The following is a 15,229-nucleotide window of genomic DNA, read 5'->3' on the forward strand; positions in this document are numbered from 1 at the left end:
TAATGCTACAGTATCTGACTTCCACCTGGGTTAGAAATCAGTCTACTGAATTTTAATCTCTTACTATGTTTAATAGCTTCTCTTTTCTTTTGTTCTCTATTTGAAACAGTTGAATCATTTCAGATGCAATCACAGCTGTCACAAAGTGGAAAGCACTGCTACTGAGGTTCAAAGTTTTACTTCATGACAAGAACATCATGTATGTTGTCTTACCTAGTTTGCTCCAGAGTAGAGTCCTCTAAAGGAGTAAATATTAAAGTCTAAAACCAAAAGTGGCAAAATAATGAGATAAGGGGATTTTATGGTTTCAACAAGAGGAAGTTGACTGACATCTGACTGACATCTGGAAGCAAGACTAAAAAGGGGTAGTAAGCATGAGAATTAGATTGTGGAGGAAAAATCCTCCAGTAAAAGCAAACTTAAAATAAGTTTGACCAAATCACTTAAAAATAAAAATAATAACTTTTCAACTAAGAACTATTTTTCTACCACAAAGTTAAGTGTGAAAGCAAAGTAAAGCAGTCAAAGGTTGTTGTAAACTGTTTGGGTTATGTAAATGTCAGAAGGCACTGAACCATAACCCTGATGTCCGCTTTTAAAGCCTCACTGACAGGATTATTATTACTGGTACATACTCTTTTTTTCTAGCTTATAAAGTCAAGATTATTTATTCATATCCCACTTCTCAGCAAAAGGACATTTCAACATGCGTTACATGATAAAAACACAATACAGTGAACAAACAACAACAAAAACAAACAAACAAAAAACAACAGTGGCAAAATAAGGAGAAGTGATGAAAAGTTGTAATCCAGATCAGAATTAATTGATGTTCTGGTTATTATTAATCAAAGTGAACTCTAATCAAACAGGTTTTTAGCCCTGATAGAGTCAGAGTCTCAGCATTATTTCAGTTTCCAGGATGTTTGTTCCAGATTAGTGGAGCATGGAAACCGAATGTTGGTCTTCACATGACTGACTTTGTAATTGACTTCATGTGTCTTTGAATGTTCAGAGCTGATTCTCAGCTTTATTTTGAAAGTTCAAGTTTAAACAATTACTCTTTTCTGCAAAATCTCTCACTTAATTCTAAATTTGATCAGTTCTGCTTCTTGTTTTAGTTCCTGCAAAAGCTATTTATTAATGGTATTGTAATTTGTTGAGATGCATCAGTAAATGTGTGTTCTCACAATAACAGTGACAGGGCTATTTTGGATCACATTCAGAAGACTTTAGAGATTTTAATCTACGTTTCTACAAAGTCTGAGAGAAAAGATCCATGTAACCCAGATTTGAACAATACAGAGAAACAAGATCAAAGTGTAAACAGATAGTAGCTGAACACAGAGACCTACAATGTGAAAAGAAGTCAGATTTTATGGGAAGCTAAGATGCATTCAGAAACCAAATAATAGTATGAAAGTGATATTAATAAAAACACAAACCCAGACTTTCTGGCGATGATAACATGAGTCCTGAATGGCTCTTTCATTAATGTACACGTCAGGAATAAAACAACGACATGGGAGCAGATAAGGTTTATTGTTATTGTGAAATTAGAGTCTGGAGCTACTGTAGAGCTCATGGGACAGAAATAAGGACAATCTGCAGTATAAAAGCCAGGGGAGCTGCAGAGACTAAAACACTTTGCCTTGTCAAGAAGAAAGTGAGTTCACATTGGAGCTTTTCAATTTACAATCATATCGAATTTGAAATGTTTTAAATACTTAGTTTAATTAGAAATCACTTTGTTAATTTAATTTGTATTTTTGTTGTACAGATTCCTTTTTCCAGCCTCTTCCACCATCACCACCATGACCTTTCTTGGTGTTTTTCTCACGTTTTGTGGCGTATTGACGCTGACCCGAGCCGTGCCGATTAACTCAACCCTCACCAAGAGCCTGGGGGGTCTCTGCGACTATAAGCAACTGCAGTGCACGATTTTCCCCGGAATGTTCTGCCCACAGTGCGATGACGACGGGAAATTCCTCCCGCAGCAGTGCTCCGGCTCGACCGGATACTGCTGGTGTGTGGACACAATCACCGGAGAGGAGATCCAGAACACAAAGACCCCACCTGGAGTCAGGCCCGTTAACTGCGGTGAGTGGTTCTGTCTAAACTATCACAGGATAATAGAACCATGCTAAGAATGACTTTTCCTGTTAGTTTTCCTGTATATTTTTTAACCAGCTGTGTTGCAGACACCAGTATTTATTTTACTGGTACATATTTTATTAAAAGTTAATATTTTTTATGTAAATATCTTGTTACAATGTCAACACCCATGACTTACAGGCAAGTGCTCTCAATAATCCAGAAATTATGACAGATCTTTTCCAGCAATGACCACTGATTGTATTATTCTTTGTCTCCATTTTGATTCTGTTGATTTTTTTTAGTTATTTTATGTTTGCATCATCTGTTTTTTATGTTTGTTTTTGTTGTAAAGAACTGCAGTTTCCTTACCTGTGAAAATTGCTATCTAAATAAAATTTGGATGACTGAATGTTCTCTAGTAAACTTCATGTAAACCAAATTTGAGACTAAAACGAGTCAAAAGTTAAATAAAATAAAATGAACTTTTCAGCTATATGTTGAAATGTGTGTCTATGCTTTACAGCAAAGATTATGCACTGCCCATATGGCTGGAGCGGCTTCGGTCATCGGTGTTTCCTCTTTATCGACACCCCAAAGACATGGCCTGAAGCTGAGGTGGGGCAAATTAATCATCTTTAACCATTGTATGTCGAAATGGGGTCCAACCGACTCCACACACGTAAAACTTGTATCATTTGCCATAGTCCTCTACGTTTGCCTCAGTCCTCGTACACACAAGGGTTAAACTGTTTATATATGGTAAAATTCAGATCTTTGGAAACTGTTATGTGTTTTTCTGTACAGTTTTACTGTCAGTTTGAAGAAGCCAACCTGGCGTCAGTCCACAGTTATGAGGAAAATCGCTTCATCCAAACTTTGACCAGAGGAGACACCCACAGCTTCCCAGAAACCTGGATTGGAGGAACTGATGCCATACACGTATGGAAATCTTTAAAACATCGTTTACCACTAAGAAATTATCTGTCAAACATAAACTGAGTCATCTTTATAAGTTTTGCATGATTTCTTTCAAACATAAAAATAATTATTTTCCTGATAAAGTCAGACTATAACTAGTTTGGTAACTTAATCAGATGTATTTATCCTTCTTCACAGGTATTTTAACATATTTAAGCTGTTTGACACCATATGATGTGCAGTGTAGTTAAGTATAGTGGTTTGTATGACTTCATATAATTTTTGTTCCAACAGCTTGACTTGTGGATGTGGTCCGACGGCTCCAAGTTCTATTATGAGAACTGGTACAATGATGACCACGACGAGAAGGAAGAGCGCTGCCTGAAGATGAATTATCACTGTAATGTCTACCACACATACACACAGAAATTTATATTTCTACCCATATTAGAACTTTTAATTAACTTCCATTCAGTTTAGTACATAGTAACTATAGTAACTATATTTATGCCTAACCCTAACACCTATAATAAAAATGTGGGTCTTCCACGTTAAATCTAGTCTTTGGTCCCCATAATTACCCATCTGGTACATACACCAGAAAGGGCCCTGAAGAGACAATAAACAAGAACACACACACACGCACACATATGTATGTATATATACACACACATTCTTGTATTTACTGCTTTCTTAGGACTACCAAGAAATCTACCTTTTTAACCCTTGTATGTAGAAATGGGGTCCAACTGACCCCACACACATAAAACTTGTATCATTTGCCATAGTCCTCTATGTTTGTCTCAGTCCTCGCACTCACAAGGGTTAAGACCACCCTTTCTTTTATTGTTAATTTAGATTACTGGAAATACAAAAAAAATTATGAAAAGATGTACACACACAAACACACATAATATTATGTCTTTCTATCCTCACAAAGACTTTGCATGTTTTCCATTCATTTTTCATTCATTACTATATCAAGCTGTTTTTCAGTTTTTCCACAGAACTACAACACAAAAATAATGTGTAGAAAATAAAATATAATGTTTCTCAAAATTATAAATTGATACATTAGTAGTTAAATACTTATAGTTTGGAAACAGGAATTACCTTATAAAACTGGATGATTTCCATCTTCCTTTTGTATTAAGTGAACTTAATGATCAACATCTTTCTTTGCTTCCTGTCTGCCTGTTTTTCAGATACCCTCAAGTGGTCTGCTGCCCCCTGCAACCACACTCTGCCATTTGTTTGTTCCAAGGACAACTGAACGCATCTTCATGAATGAAACCTGAGCAAAAACAAATCTCACCCATGTCACTAACTGGGATTCTAGACACATGGAAGCTGCAATTTTTACCACATTTTGATGTTTTCTTTCTACATGTAATCTTTTTTGTTGTATAAGCAAAATAAAAGCAAAGAAATAAAACCAATAAAAAAATAAAGCAACAAAACCTGTTGTAGTGTGGATTAAGTTAGACAGTGGTTTCATAGAGAATAATTAAAGGTCAAAAAATCTAAATTTACCTTCAAGAGTTGGCACACCTTTCTTACCTGACCCGACCCTTCTCCCACTATTCAAAACATAAATGTTTTGAATAGTTATTGCAAATGTTGCAATAACTATGCCAGGCCAGTATGTGACAGTGTAAATTCTCACTGAAAGACATAAAACAGAGAAGGCAGCTAGACAAACATGCTCATTGTAAAGGTAATGACAATATCTGCATGAAAACCTCAGGGTAACATAGACTTATAGGTTATCTTTGGAAATATGTGATATAAAGTGTTCACAGAACATTATCTGCATATTACATGAACATTTTGGGGAAGACAAAAAGTGAGGCCTTGGTTACTCTGTTATGCTCAGAAAATATGTTGATTACAACTTCAAGGGGAACATTATCAATGCTTTTGATGATAAATTACTGATAGTTTATACAAATTATGTGAAGGTGTCCACTCTTCTAAGTTTATTTGGAACAATTCACAGATGTTGAGCTGCAAACACAAAATTCTTACACTGGTTTCAGCCGTATTTAGTCAGCAGAATAAAACAAAAATTGGCCCATTTTTGAACTCATCTACTGTCCCTCTGCTTCTCTGTGTGGATTAAAGAAAACAAAATGTTTCCTCATTAAGTGGCTGAAATGTTTGTTAGCGCAGGTTTGTGGATGTTTGTGTGGGTTAGGGTTTTGTCATGCGATACTTTTACCCTTTTGGACTCAGCAGTGACTCTGAAGTGAGAACTTCCAGGCAGTGACATGCTGTGTTTAACTGAATGTGCCCTGAAACCCTCTGAATCATCATTGAGATCATAATCAATAATACAAATTCAGAAAAACTAAGTACAAATATTACATTATGGCATGGAGTGGATGAAAATTAATGTTTAAATGTGATGCAAGGCAGTGTGTAACTGTAAATTAATCTGTCTTCATGGGCTGTATTTATAAATGCTTCAGTGACTGAGTAATACTTATAAAACTATGCAAAAATACTAAAATCTAAAAGGACATCCAATCTGAAATAAAAAGTATATTTCATTTATTTCTGTTTAATTCAAAACATTTCAAAGTGGTTTTTTGATGTTACATCACTCAGACTGACAGTAAACCACCAGCTTCTTTCAACACATTCGTTAAACAAATTGTGACTCCTCGCTCCTTCTGCCCTTTTGTTCCTTGACTGATTTCAGAGCTGAGTCAGGTTTGGTTGGGCCGACCTCGGTGGTCAGTTACTGATCAACTGCAGCAGATCAATAAAACCCGGGGGAGGCAGGTGGAGCAGAAGATCAGAGGATAAAAACCTCCACAGCAAAGACCAGAGGGTCAGAAGAAGGAGGCAGAGAGAGGAAAACAGAAAGAGATCACAAAGTTGAAGATGAAGACGTTATTGTTATTGTACCTGTGCCTCTATGTCACCTGGGCTCAGGATGTCTTAGAATACGACGACTATGACACAGTGAGTATTTTAATGTCGGACAAATCTGTGAAATCAGTCAGAGGAAAATAAATTCAAGTTGTCATAGTTTATCAGTAACAGTAATATTAAATGCTTATTTTGTTCTGATTATTATTTCCAGAAAACATAATGCATTTTATGGTATTTATTTTGTTCCTAAAAGATTATTGTTTATTGTTTCAATTAAAATATGTCAACAATGGGCTTTTTTAATGTGGATCATGATGTCTGATAACAATCAATCCAGCAAGTAAAAAATATGTCATTAAATCATGTGGAGAAGCTAAAAAACAACAAAAATATTTTGGATGGATTGAGATTAATTTAAAAATAATAAAAAATTCAATTCAAACTAAATATTTTTTCAAGTGAATGCTGTGTTCTTCATTTTTATTTTTTCAGTAATTCCTGTAAACATTTTAAATCATTGGTATCTTTAAAAATATATAATCTAAATTATTTACATAATAAAATTAATGTCATGCATGTTATATTAAATACAAAATCCAATTAGATGTATCATTAAAGATAATTTATGGATTCATTAGATAATATTTCTCAACTGTTTCAGGGAATCACACTTTTAGCAGCATCATTAAATACAAATTTTAGATTTTTAAAAAGATTGTGAAACAAAAAGTTATTTAAAATTGTAATGGTACTAAACATTTATTATGCATCTATTCAAATTTTATTTGATGTTATTGTATCATGTAAATTTAAAAGTTATACAATATAGGAAAAATAGAATCAGAAAAATTCAGAATTTTGCAAATAATTGACAAAACCAATAGATGTAAACTTTATGGTTGAATTTCAGCTTACTGAAGCATAATTTTATTTAATTATTTTACTTTAATTAATAGCTAATTTCTTTTATATCAGTCGATTATGTCTTAAAACTGCAGTCAATAAAATTTTCTACAAAAATTTATTTTACATTATGCATTTATCTTTTTGTCATATTAATCTTAGTAAACCACAGCAGAGAAACAGGGCACAGAAAAATGTGCTTAAACACCAACAGACCAGATTGAATTCCTAACAATTATTTGTAATATTTCTCCACAGGACACCAAGGCAAAGAATACCACAGTATGTAAAACCATTTATCTTGAGGAATATATTAAATTTGGTAAGAACTATGTGATAGTTTCTCTTTGTTAACATATTAACTTTGTTTTCTGTGCAGAACGGAGGAACAGCTGTTGATGCTCGAGGTCATCGGCCGGTGAGCAGAGGCAGAGATTCGTACAGCCCAAACCGATACGCCCCTCCACCAATCAGCTCAGGCCAGAGGTAAGCCCCGCCCACAGCCTCACCTGACTAAAGCACTCCGAATCACACATCATCCATACTCATCTTACTGGAAATCCACATTGAAGAATCAATCTAGAAAACTGATAAAATCCAGTGAACACTTAGAAAATGTTTGAACAAAATGATTAAATAGTTTAATTAAAAGTTGTATTAAAATTTAGGACATTATATGTCTAGCTGGACATCCTCCTCCTACACTAGGAACCCCAACTCCTGTTGTTCACATGAGAGGAAATAAAATATTTTTCAGTTTAAAGGCAATAAAAAACTAGATAAAAAAAGTTTTTCTAGTTTTTCTGTATGTTTTTAGGAAAAGGAAGCTGGACAAGGCTTTTAAAAGAAGCTTAATGTTTGTTTTTTTTTTATTTATAGAAGCTCACTCAGTCTGAAAATAGAAATATATTTTATATTTTAAATTCATTTTCTTAACTGTCAAACTTAAACACCATTCACTACAAAAAATTATTCTTATTTTACAACTCCTCAAAGACCATTATCTGCATATTTCATGAAACTAAACACAACAAAAATAAACTGAAATGGCTTTAATAATAAAATAGTTCATTAATAGATGTTTAAAATTGACTTTACAATGACAAAACAAAGCAAATGAACCAGTTTCTGGTCTATTTTTAGCAAAAAAGGTTGAAAACTGATTATTTTTTTTAGCTGATATTCCCATTCTAGACAAAAAGCATTTAAATGTCAGACTTGGTTGGACCATTTCAGTTTAATTTGTCCAAATTCAGACCCTGAAAACTCTCAGTGTCAGAATGAAGACTTGCCTTGCTGTTGTGTTTTCAGTGGGTGGATGGTTTTCTGATGGTTTTCTGTTCAGGTACCGCGGTCGGCCCACCCCAGCTCCCGTCGGCCGTCTGGCGCAGGAGAAAGAGCCACAGCCCGATGCGGGAGGATGTACGCATGCTTCAGAGGCAATGGTAGGAAAATACTTTCAGCATTTATGAAACAAAATTGACTCAAGTTTTAACAGGATTTTACATTTTCAGTTTACTTATCAGTCTGTAGACTTGAATTTAATTAGGTTAAGTGTCTGAGAAATCAGCAAAGAAAGATTTCAGAAATGAAAGACTTTGAGTCTGAGGTCTTCCAGAACAGCTTTGTCATTAAGCTGAAAGTTTTCAGAAAATTTTGACTACAGGTTAACAGTTTAGAAAACTTTAGGACCTTAGAAAACAAAGAGAGGATTTTGCTTCAGGCCACTTATCAGTGTTTTGTTCTCCGTCAGGGTGCTTTGTGTCCGACTGGCTGCGAACTGAAAAATGCTTTGCTGAAGCAGGAGAGGAACGTTAAAACGGTAAATTTCACTCCTTTTCTTCAAGTTGTTCGAATGGAAAAATTTTTATAAGATCATCTCTGGAGATTAAAGATTCAAATCTGTTCAAGCTTCAAAAATAAAAAAAAAACTTTGCGATGCAGATGTTAATTTCTGTTTTCTTGATCTTTTCCCTGTAAGGTTATTACTGAACTGAAGCCTCAGATTGAGGAATTGTCCCGCTCGTCCAACAATGTCTACAACTACGTCAACGGCATCTCCAACTCTCTGAGGGAGAGACAGCGTGTCTTCAACAGTAAGGACAATTGGTGCAAAATATGATGCTACTTTAAGTTAAAGAGAAACTCATGACAGCAAGATATCCCTGTTTGTGAGGTTGGATGTTTATTTTATCACTAGTAGTCTACATGTTTGTTGTGTGGATATTTATTCTGGACTACAAATGTCCCCTTTAGAAATGAGTTTGTTGCAGTCTCTTTATAGACAATCACTTCTCCTCTTTCCATTTCCTGACATTTTCAGCCAACAACCAGGTGGCGAGTCAGTACACTGATCAAGTAGAGGACCAGCACGCCTACATCAAAGAGACCATTGACACGATCTTCCCCTCCAACATCAGAGTACTGCAGGTGAAACTATTTTTTTGAGTTGTATTATATAAAGAAAAGAACCAACATGACAAATAAAAAGGTGATTCTAGTGTTAATGGTGTCGTGGCTACAGGGGGTGCTAGACAAGATCAGGCAGAAGATCCAGAAGCTTGAAAAGGCCATCCTGTCCCAGAATGAGCAGTGCAAGGATCCGTGCATAACAAAGTGTCCGATTCCGGTGGTTTCTGGTGAGTGAGGACAGCAAAATGTTTTCCACAAAGAGAAAAACAATGGGTGACAGAATTGCCTCTGGTTTTCTTTGATAACCTCCCTTTGTTGCGATCCAGGTAAGGAGTGTGAGGACATTTTCCGGCGTGGAGGACGAGACTCCCAGATGTATCTCATCCAGCCGGATCCATTGCTCCCACCGTACAAGGTCTTCTGTGATCAGACCACCCAGAACGGAGGTTAGAGTGCAACTCACACAGCATGTTTCCAGTATTTGTTTTCAGTTAAAGTCACAGTGGTTTTCAAAATGTCTACTTCCAGGATGGGTCCTTATCCAGAACAGGCTTGATGGCAGCGTTGACTTTGGCCGCCGATGGGATGACTACCGCCGTGGTTTTGGAAACATCGCCTTTGCGTCCAGCAAACGTTTCTGCGAGACTCCTGGTAAGACTTTAAACAACTGTAAGAACTGTATCCCAACCATGCCATGAAGATGAATATCACACTGTCTTTTGTTGTCATGTGACAGGTGAGTACTGGCTGGGAAATGACCGCATCAGCCATCTGTCCAAGATGGGCCCCACCGAGGTTCTCATCGAGATGCAGGACTGGACAGGAGCCAAGGTGAGTCTTTTCATAAATATGGTGATTTTAATTCTAATAAATATAAAGAAAAAGTAGGAATTATCTTTCATCTTTAAATTTACCTGTGAAAACTTTGACTTCAACTGAAGCTAAACCTTCCTGTTCCTTTTCCTATTTTCCTATAAGGTCTATGCCCAATACCAGCAGTTCACCATCCAGACAGAGACGTCCAACTATGTGATGGCCGTCAATGGTTACTCTGGTAACGCTGGTAACTGCTTCCTGGAAGGAGCTCTGGAGCTGTACGGAGAAAACCGGACCATGACCATTCACAACGGCATGATGTTCAGCACCTACGACAGAGACAACGACAACTGGTAGGCAACCAAGCAAACACTGAACCTCACAGATGTTGCTTCAACTATTCCTGTTTGTCATCGCTTCCTGTCCATGTCTGCTGCTCCCAGGACGCCGGGCGATCCCTCCAAGCAGTGCGCCAGGGAGGACGGAGGTGGCTGGTGGTACAACCGCTGCCACTCAGCCAATCCAAATGGGCGATACTATATGGGCGGAGCCTATACGTCAAAGATGGCAAAGCACGGCACAGATGACGGTGTGGTGTGGATGAACTGGAAGGGCAGCTGGTATTCGCTGAAGGCCATCAGCATGAAGATCAGACCTTTCTATGCCTCCAGATAATCATGCAGAAAGGGCGGACACGAGCAACACAAACAGGAAACTGCCAAAATAAAAGACCAACCAAAGAGTTTTCACTAAGGTATCAAACTCCTTAGTTTGGAAGAATAATAATATGGTAAAAGCCTGTTTGTCCATAAACACAAGCATATTTATGCACAACTAACTTTGAGTTTTTAAAAAATGGTGTAAAAGCTACCAAAAAAGTTTTATTCTTATATAATGAAAATGTTTTCCAAAGGTTTAGCTTCAAAAGAGGAGAAATCAGATTTGTTGTGAAAATATGTGCTGTGATTTATCTTGTTGTGCGTGACGACGTTTGCATGAAAGGAACAGTGAATAAAACTGTCCTGCGCTACTCAATAAACACATTGAGGAACCTATAAATATGATGGTTGTGTTTTTTTTTAATAATCCCATTAATTTCCAGTTAACATGAACATGTCACAGTTTATTATGAACAAACATTTTGATTAAAAAAAGTAGAAGAAAGAAAAAATCTCTCAAAATGTCAGCTTACTAAAAGAAAAGCAACTAAACGTCAATCAATCATACATGTAAATAACTATTTAAACACAAAACAGGTAATACAGAGAAAAACTTGAAGTCATGAGGTAACAAGTGGATCTACAAATTAGACCACACTCAACTTTAAACATATTGATTTCAAATTTAGCATAATTTTAACATGTAAAATACATTTTTCTCCTTTGTCTATTTATAGTTTTACAGTTATTTAGGTTTGCAAAACTGTAAGCCCCGCCCCTAAACACTCTCTTTGCTCTGATTGGTCAGCTCTAGTGGCGTGGTCAATCTCCAAATTCACTTTTTGCTTCAGCTCAGCTAATGTTCAACACAAACGATTCACCTTAAACTTCAAGTCCACCTTATCAGAAGCAATGTCGTACTTAATCTATTGATTTGGGACAAATTTTATTATTAGCAGTTGTACAAAGAACAAAGCCAATAAGATGAATGTATTTGTCTTTAAATGCAACACCAGAGATGTTTGCAAAAGAGTTATAAATTATTTACAAACACATAAATGACTTTTTCAGAGGAAAAAAAAGAAAAATATAAGGCAGACCACATGACTGTAATAAAACAATGTTACAATAAATAACAAAGTTATATTGATATTTAAATCAAGGGTGTTATTTACATAAATAATCCAAACAAACAAGTTTTTTCCAGGTTTGGTTCCATCATGTCTTAGTTCCAGAACGCCACAATCATTCATTTTAAACTAAACTAAACTGATCAGTTAATTTAAATGAATGTATTTTTGGTTTGTACCTTTGCTCTTTGTCTTTAAGACAAACATTTTCTATCAATTTAAATCAGGCTAAGAGGAAAAGTAATAAATAATATGACAAAGGGAAAAAACTTGAAAGGTAGGAGGTATTTTTGTCAGGAAAACATAAATAAGTGAAGTCTTTCTGTCTTTATTAAGTATTACTACAATGATCCCCCTCAGCTGTTGGTTCCAGATTGGAACCTGCAGCTCTGAGTGTGTTCACCTGGTCCGACTGATCCACCAGAACCATGCGGTTCTGCTCTATGTCTTCAAACTGCGTCAGCAGCTCTTTCTGGACCGTCGGGATCTTTTTGTATTCTGCAGACGGCGGCGGGCCGACGTTCGCCGGCTGCAGCGTAACTCTGGGAATGTTCTGGGGAGGCGTGGAGGGTTTGGTTTTCTGTGTCATGGTTTTGTCCATGAGGCGCAGGTCTGTTTGAAGAGACTGGTAACCATGGTGATCGACGCTGAATGGCAGCGCCGCGCGGCAGGATCCCTGGCAGGTCCTCAGCTTCATGTCTATGTCCACCTGATGATGTAAGGCGTGAGGTGTTAGCAATAAATCAATTAATGTGATGATGCATTAAAATAAGCTCAATCATTTTCATTTGCATGATTGTTTTTCTTGTGTCTTTCTATCAAAAACTGGACACAAAAGGCCTCAGTCTGGTGCTTCGGTCTCAACTATCCTCTTTTTTGAAGGACAATTTTGTTTACAGAGATTTAAGTATCTATTTTATTTCTTTTGGACATTTGAAATGTTTTCCAGTTAGAAATTAAAGTTTGTTGATCTCTAAGAGGGTGTACTTGCACTATTACAGGGGTGGCCAAGTCCAGTCCTCGAGAGCCACCATCCTGCAAGCTTCAGATGCATCCCTGCTTCAACACACCTGAATCAAATGACTGGCTCGTTATCAGGCCTCTGTAGAGCTGATCCCGGTCTGTTGGAGTAAGGATACTTCTAAAACTTGCAGGATGGTGGCTCTCGAGGACTGGACTTGGCCACCCCTGCACTATTATGTCTCTACAATTATATCAGATAAAAATGGTCTCAAAAAATGAATCATTTATTGCAATAACTTCTGGGACCATTTATCATCCAGCAAAATGTATTATGACAGGCCTCTGTTAGCGTCCTACTGAGGTTTACTGAGGAATTTCTGTCAAAAAGACCAACTTCTCAGTTTTATCTGCAAAACATTTCAGAACCAAATGTCTAATTTTCCCTTCACTGTATTTCCTGTCTCTGTTTTGTTTCATCCTCACCTCTGTTCGATACAGCTCCTCCACCTGTTTCCTCACATGGCTGCTCAACTCCTTTATCTTCTGCGCCAGAAATCCTGATCGCCGTCGTAGTTCTCTGAGGTTCTTGGCCAGTTTGTCGGCACTTTCCACAAACTTCAGTTCTGAAACTAAACACAAAATCCAGCTTTAGTAGGTCGTTATTTATTCCAGAACGCCTAAACCAAACACTTTGTGTGAATCTTAACTGTATCTGTTGACCATGACTCTGCGATTAGAGTTGTAGACGTGCGTCATCTCCGTCATGGACTTCTCCATTGCGATTTCATAAATACTTGACTTTTGACAGAACGTCTGCAGTTTTTTTTCCACCTCATTTTCCATTTCGGACATCAAACCCTGCAGCCTGCAGCCAGACGGGCATTTGGAGACCTTTGGAGGAGGAAATGGGAGCTGGAAGTGAGAAAGTTGGAGCCAATGGCTCCTAGCTGAAAGAAAACACTGATCCAGTTAAAGGTGGAGCACCACAAGGCTCTACCCGCGGTCCTGCATTATTCTTTATTTATAAAAAGGATTATCAATAAATCAAAGGATATTTACTAGAAATAAATCTCTGGAAACAATCCTACCAATTTCAGTTGTCAGTAATGACACATCTACTTTATTTCATTGCATGTTTTCTGTTTGTTCATTGTAAACCACAGGAAGCAACTTAATATTCATCCATTAAAAACTGATCGATAACTGATTAAAAGAGCATTTCCTCAGACTCAAACTTCTTACCCAATCATCATCTGAACACAGAGAGAGATGTGATCCAGCCGAGCACCACTGCATCCTGTACGTGTTGGTGCCACTTGCAGAGCGGCGGCCATCTTGTTTCTGCTGTTTGAACCTCTGACACACTGAAGAGGAAGAGAAAAACAAGGCAGAGGTGGGTTTATGTTTGGACAAAGGAAAAGATAACTGTGTTTGTTTCTGTCTCTTGGTCAGACCAGAAGGACCTTTGGCCTAGTCAAAGACCCTGATGCTGTTCAACCTTTTCAGTATTTGAGTTGCATTTACATAACATGTTTTTGTCATCCTTATCCTTTTAGTCCATTAGGAGATTAAAACACTTTATAAACCTGTTTGAGACTAAATGTGACTCAGTTTGTGAACCATTTTTATTGTCTCCAATCGCCTCAAGGTTTTTGATTGTATATTTTTTGTTTAGGTAGAAAACAGATAGTTCAACACTTTATCAACTGATAAAGTATCTATTTTCCTAATATAGAAATTAGCTTTATGTTTCAAAGCCTTTACCAAACAGTAGTTTATTCAGCAGTACTCTGGGTACGCTTTATTCTAAAAGTAATGAGGCAGGACAGATTTATAAACTAATTTTATATAGTTAGGAACAGAATAGAGCTGACATGCTGAAAGGTTTAAAGAGAAATCTAAAACAAAGAACATAAATACTAAGACATTCACTTATTGTATACTTTAATACTAAAGCTTACACTTGCATTTTTATGTACTTCCTGCCACAAAGTACTAATACTTAGTATATCTTGATCCAAGTACAGACTCATGCTGACATTTACAGTTTACAACAGAGATGACTCCTCTTTTGTTGATATTTATTGATCTACATTTTGTTTTTGCTTTTCTTTGACCTTCAGTTCTCAGTTGGAGACACCATTTTGTTTGCACTTTTTCCTCTCCCACTTTTTGACAAAGAAAGCTTTAACTTTGAGAGAACATTGCTTACATTTTTACATTCAAATCTTGGATCTTTTCCTTTCATTTTTCAGGTAGAAAGTGTTGCATTTGATAAAGGATCTTACTTTAAAATGGATATTCGTAAATAGGCTGTATAGTATATTTTAAAACATTATGTTCTCTTTCTTGTGATTTTATATAAGGAAGTATACATGCAGTATAGCTTAACCTCAAGAACACACATTAGCTTTGGCTGATTCTATTTGGATCATTAACACATTAGAGTTG

The 15,229-nt window shown here is 36.6% G+C and overlaps 3 protein-coding genes across 3 annotated transcripts; 2 read left to right on the forward strand and 1 right to left on the reverse strand.

Moving 5' to 3' along the window:
- Positions 1–1,581: 1,581 nt before the first annotated feature.
- Positions 1,582–4,469, forward strand: eslec (eosinophil lineage-specific marker). The gene is made up of 6 exons (XM_007568062.2): positions 1,582–1,666; positions 1,781–2,100; positions 2,621–2,712; positions 2,902–3,036; positions 3,310–3,415; positions 4,221–4,469. The coding sequence occupies exons 2-6, from the start codon at positions 1,815–1,817 to the stop codon at positions 4,286–4,288; spliced, it is 687 nt and encodes a 228-aa protein (XP_007568124.1). The 5' UTR covers positions 1,582–1,666; positions 1,781–1,814; the 3' UTR covers positions 4,289–4,469.
- A 1,351-nt stretch (positions 4,470–5,820) lies between these two features.
- Positions 5,821–11,081, forward strand: fgb (fibrinogen beta chain). Its single transcript, XM_007568063.2, has 13 exons — positions 5,821–5,985; positions 7,057–7,080; positions 7,178–7,284; positions 8,144–8,243; positions 8,552–8,620; positions 8,780–8,894; positions 9,122–9,228; positions 9,323–9,437; positions 9,537–9,656; positions 9,739–9,861; positions 9,947–10,041; positions 10,189–10,379; positions 10,470–11,081. The coding sequence occupies exons 1-13, from the start codon at positions 5,905–5,907 to the stop codon at positions 10,699–10,701; spliced, it is 1,479 nt and encodes a 492-aa protein (XP_007568125.1). The 5' UTR covers positions 5,821–5,904; the 3' UTR covers positions 10,702–11,081.
- Positions 11,082–11,756: 675 nt separating this feature from the next.
- Positions 11,757–15,202, reverse strand: LOC103149048 (fibrinogen alpha chain). The gene is made up of 4 exons (XM_007568064.2): positions 14,021–15,202; positions 13,486–13,669; positions 13,262–13,407; positions 11,757–12,524 (listed from the first exon to the last, which is right to left on the reverse strand). Exons 1-4 carry the CDS (start codon positions 14,072–14,074, stop codon positions 12,147–12,149), a joined length of 762 nt encoding a protein of 253 aa, XP_007568126.1. The 5' UTR covers positions 14,075–15,202; the 3' UTR covers positions 11,757–12,146.
- Positions 15,203–15,229: the final 27 nt, after the last annotated feature.

This window comes from Poecilia formosa, unplaced genomic scaffold (genome assembly GCF_000485575.1).
Source record: "Poecilia formosa unplaced genomic scaffold, Poecilia_formosa-5.1.2 Scaffold217, whole genome shotgun sequence".
NCBI lineage: Eukaryota > Metazoa > Chordata > Actinopteri > Cyprinodontiformes > Poeciliidae > Poecilia > Poecilia formosa.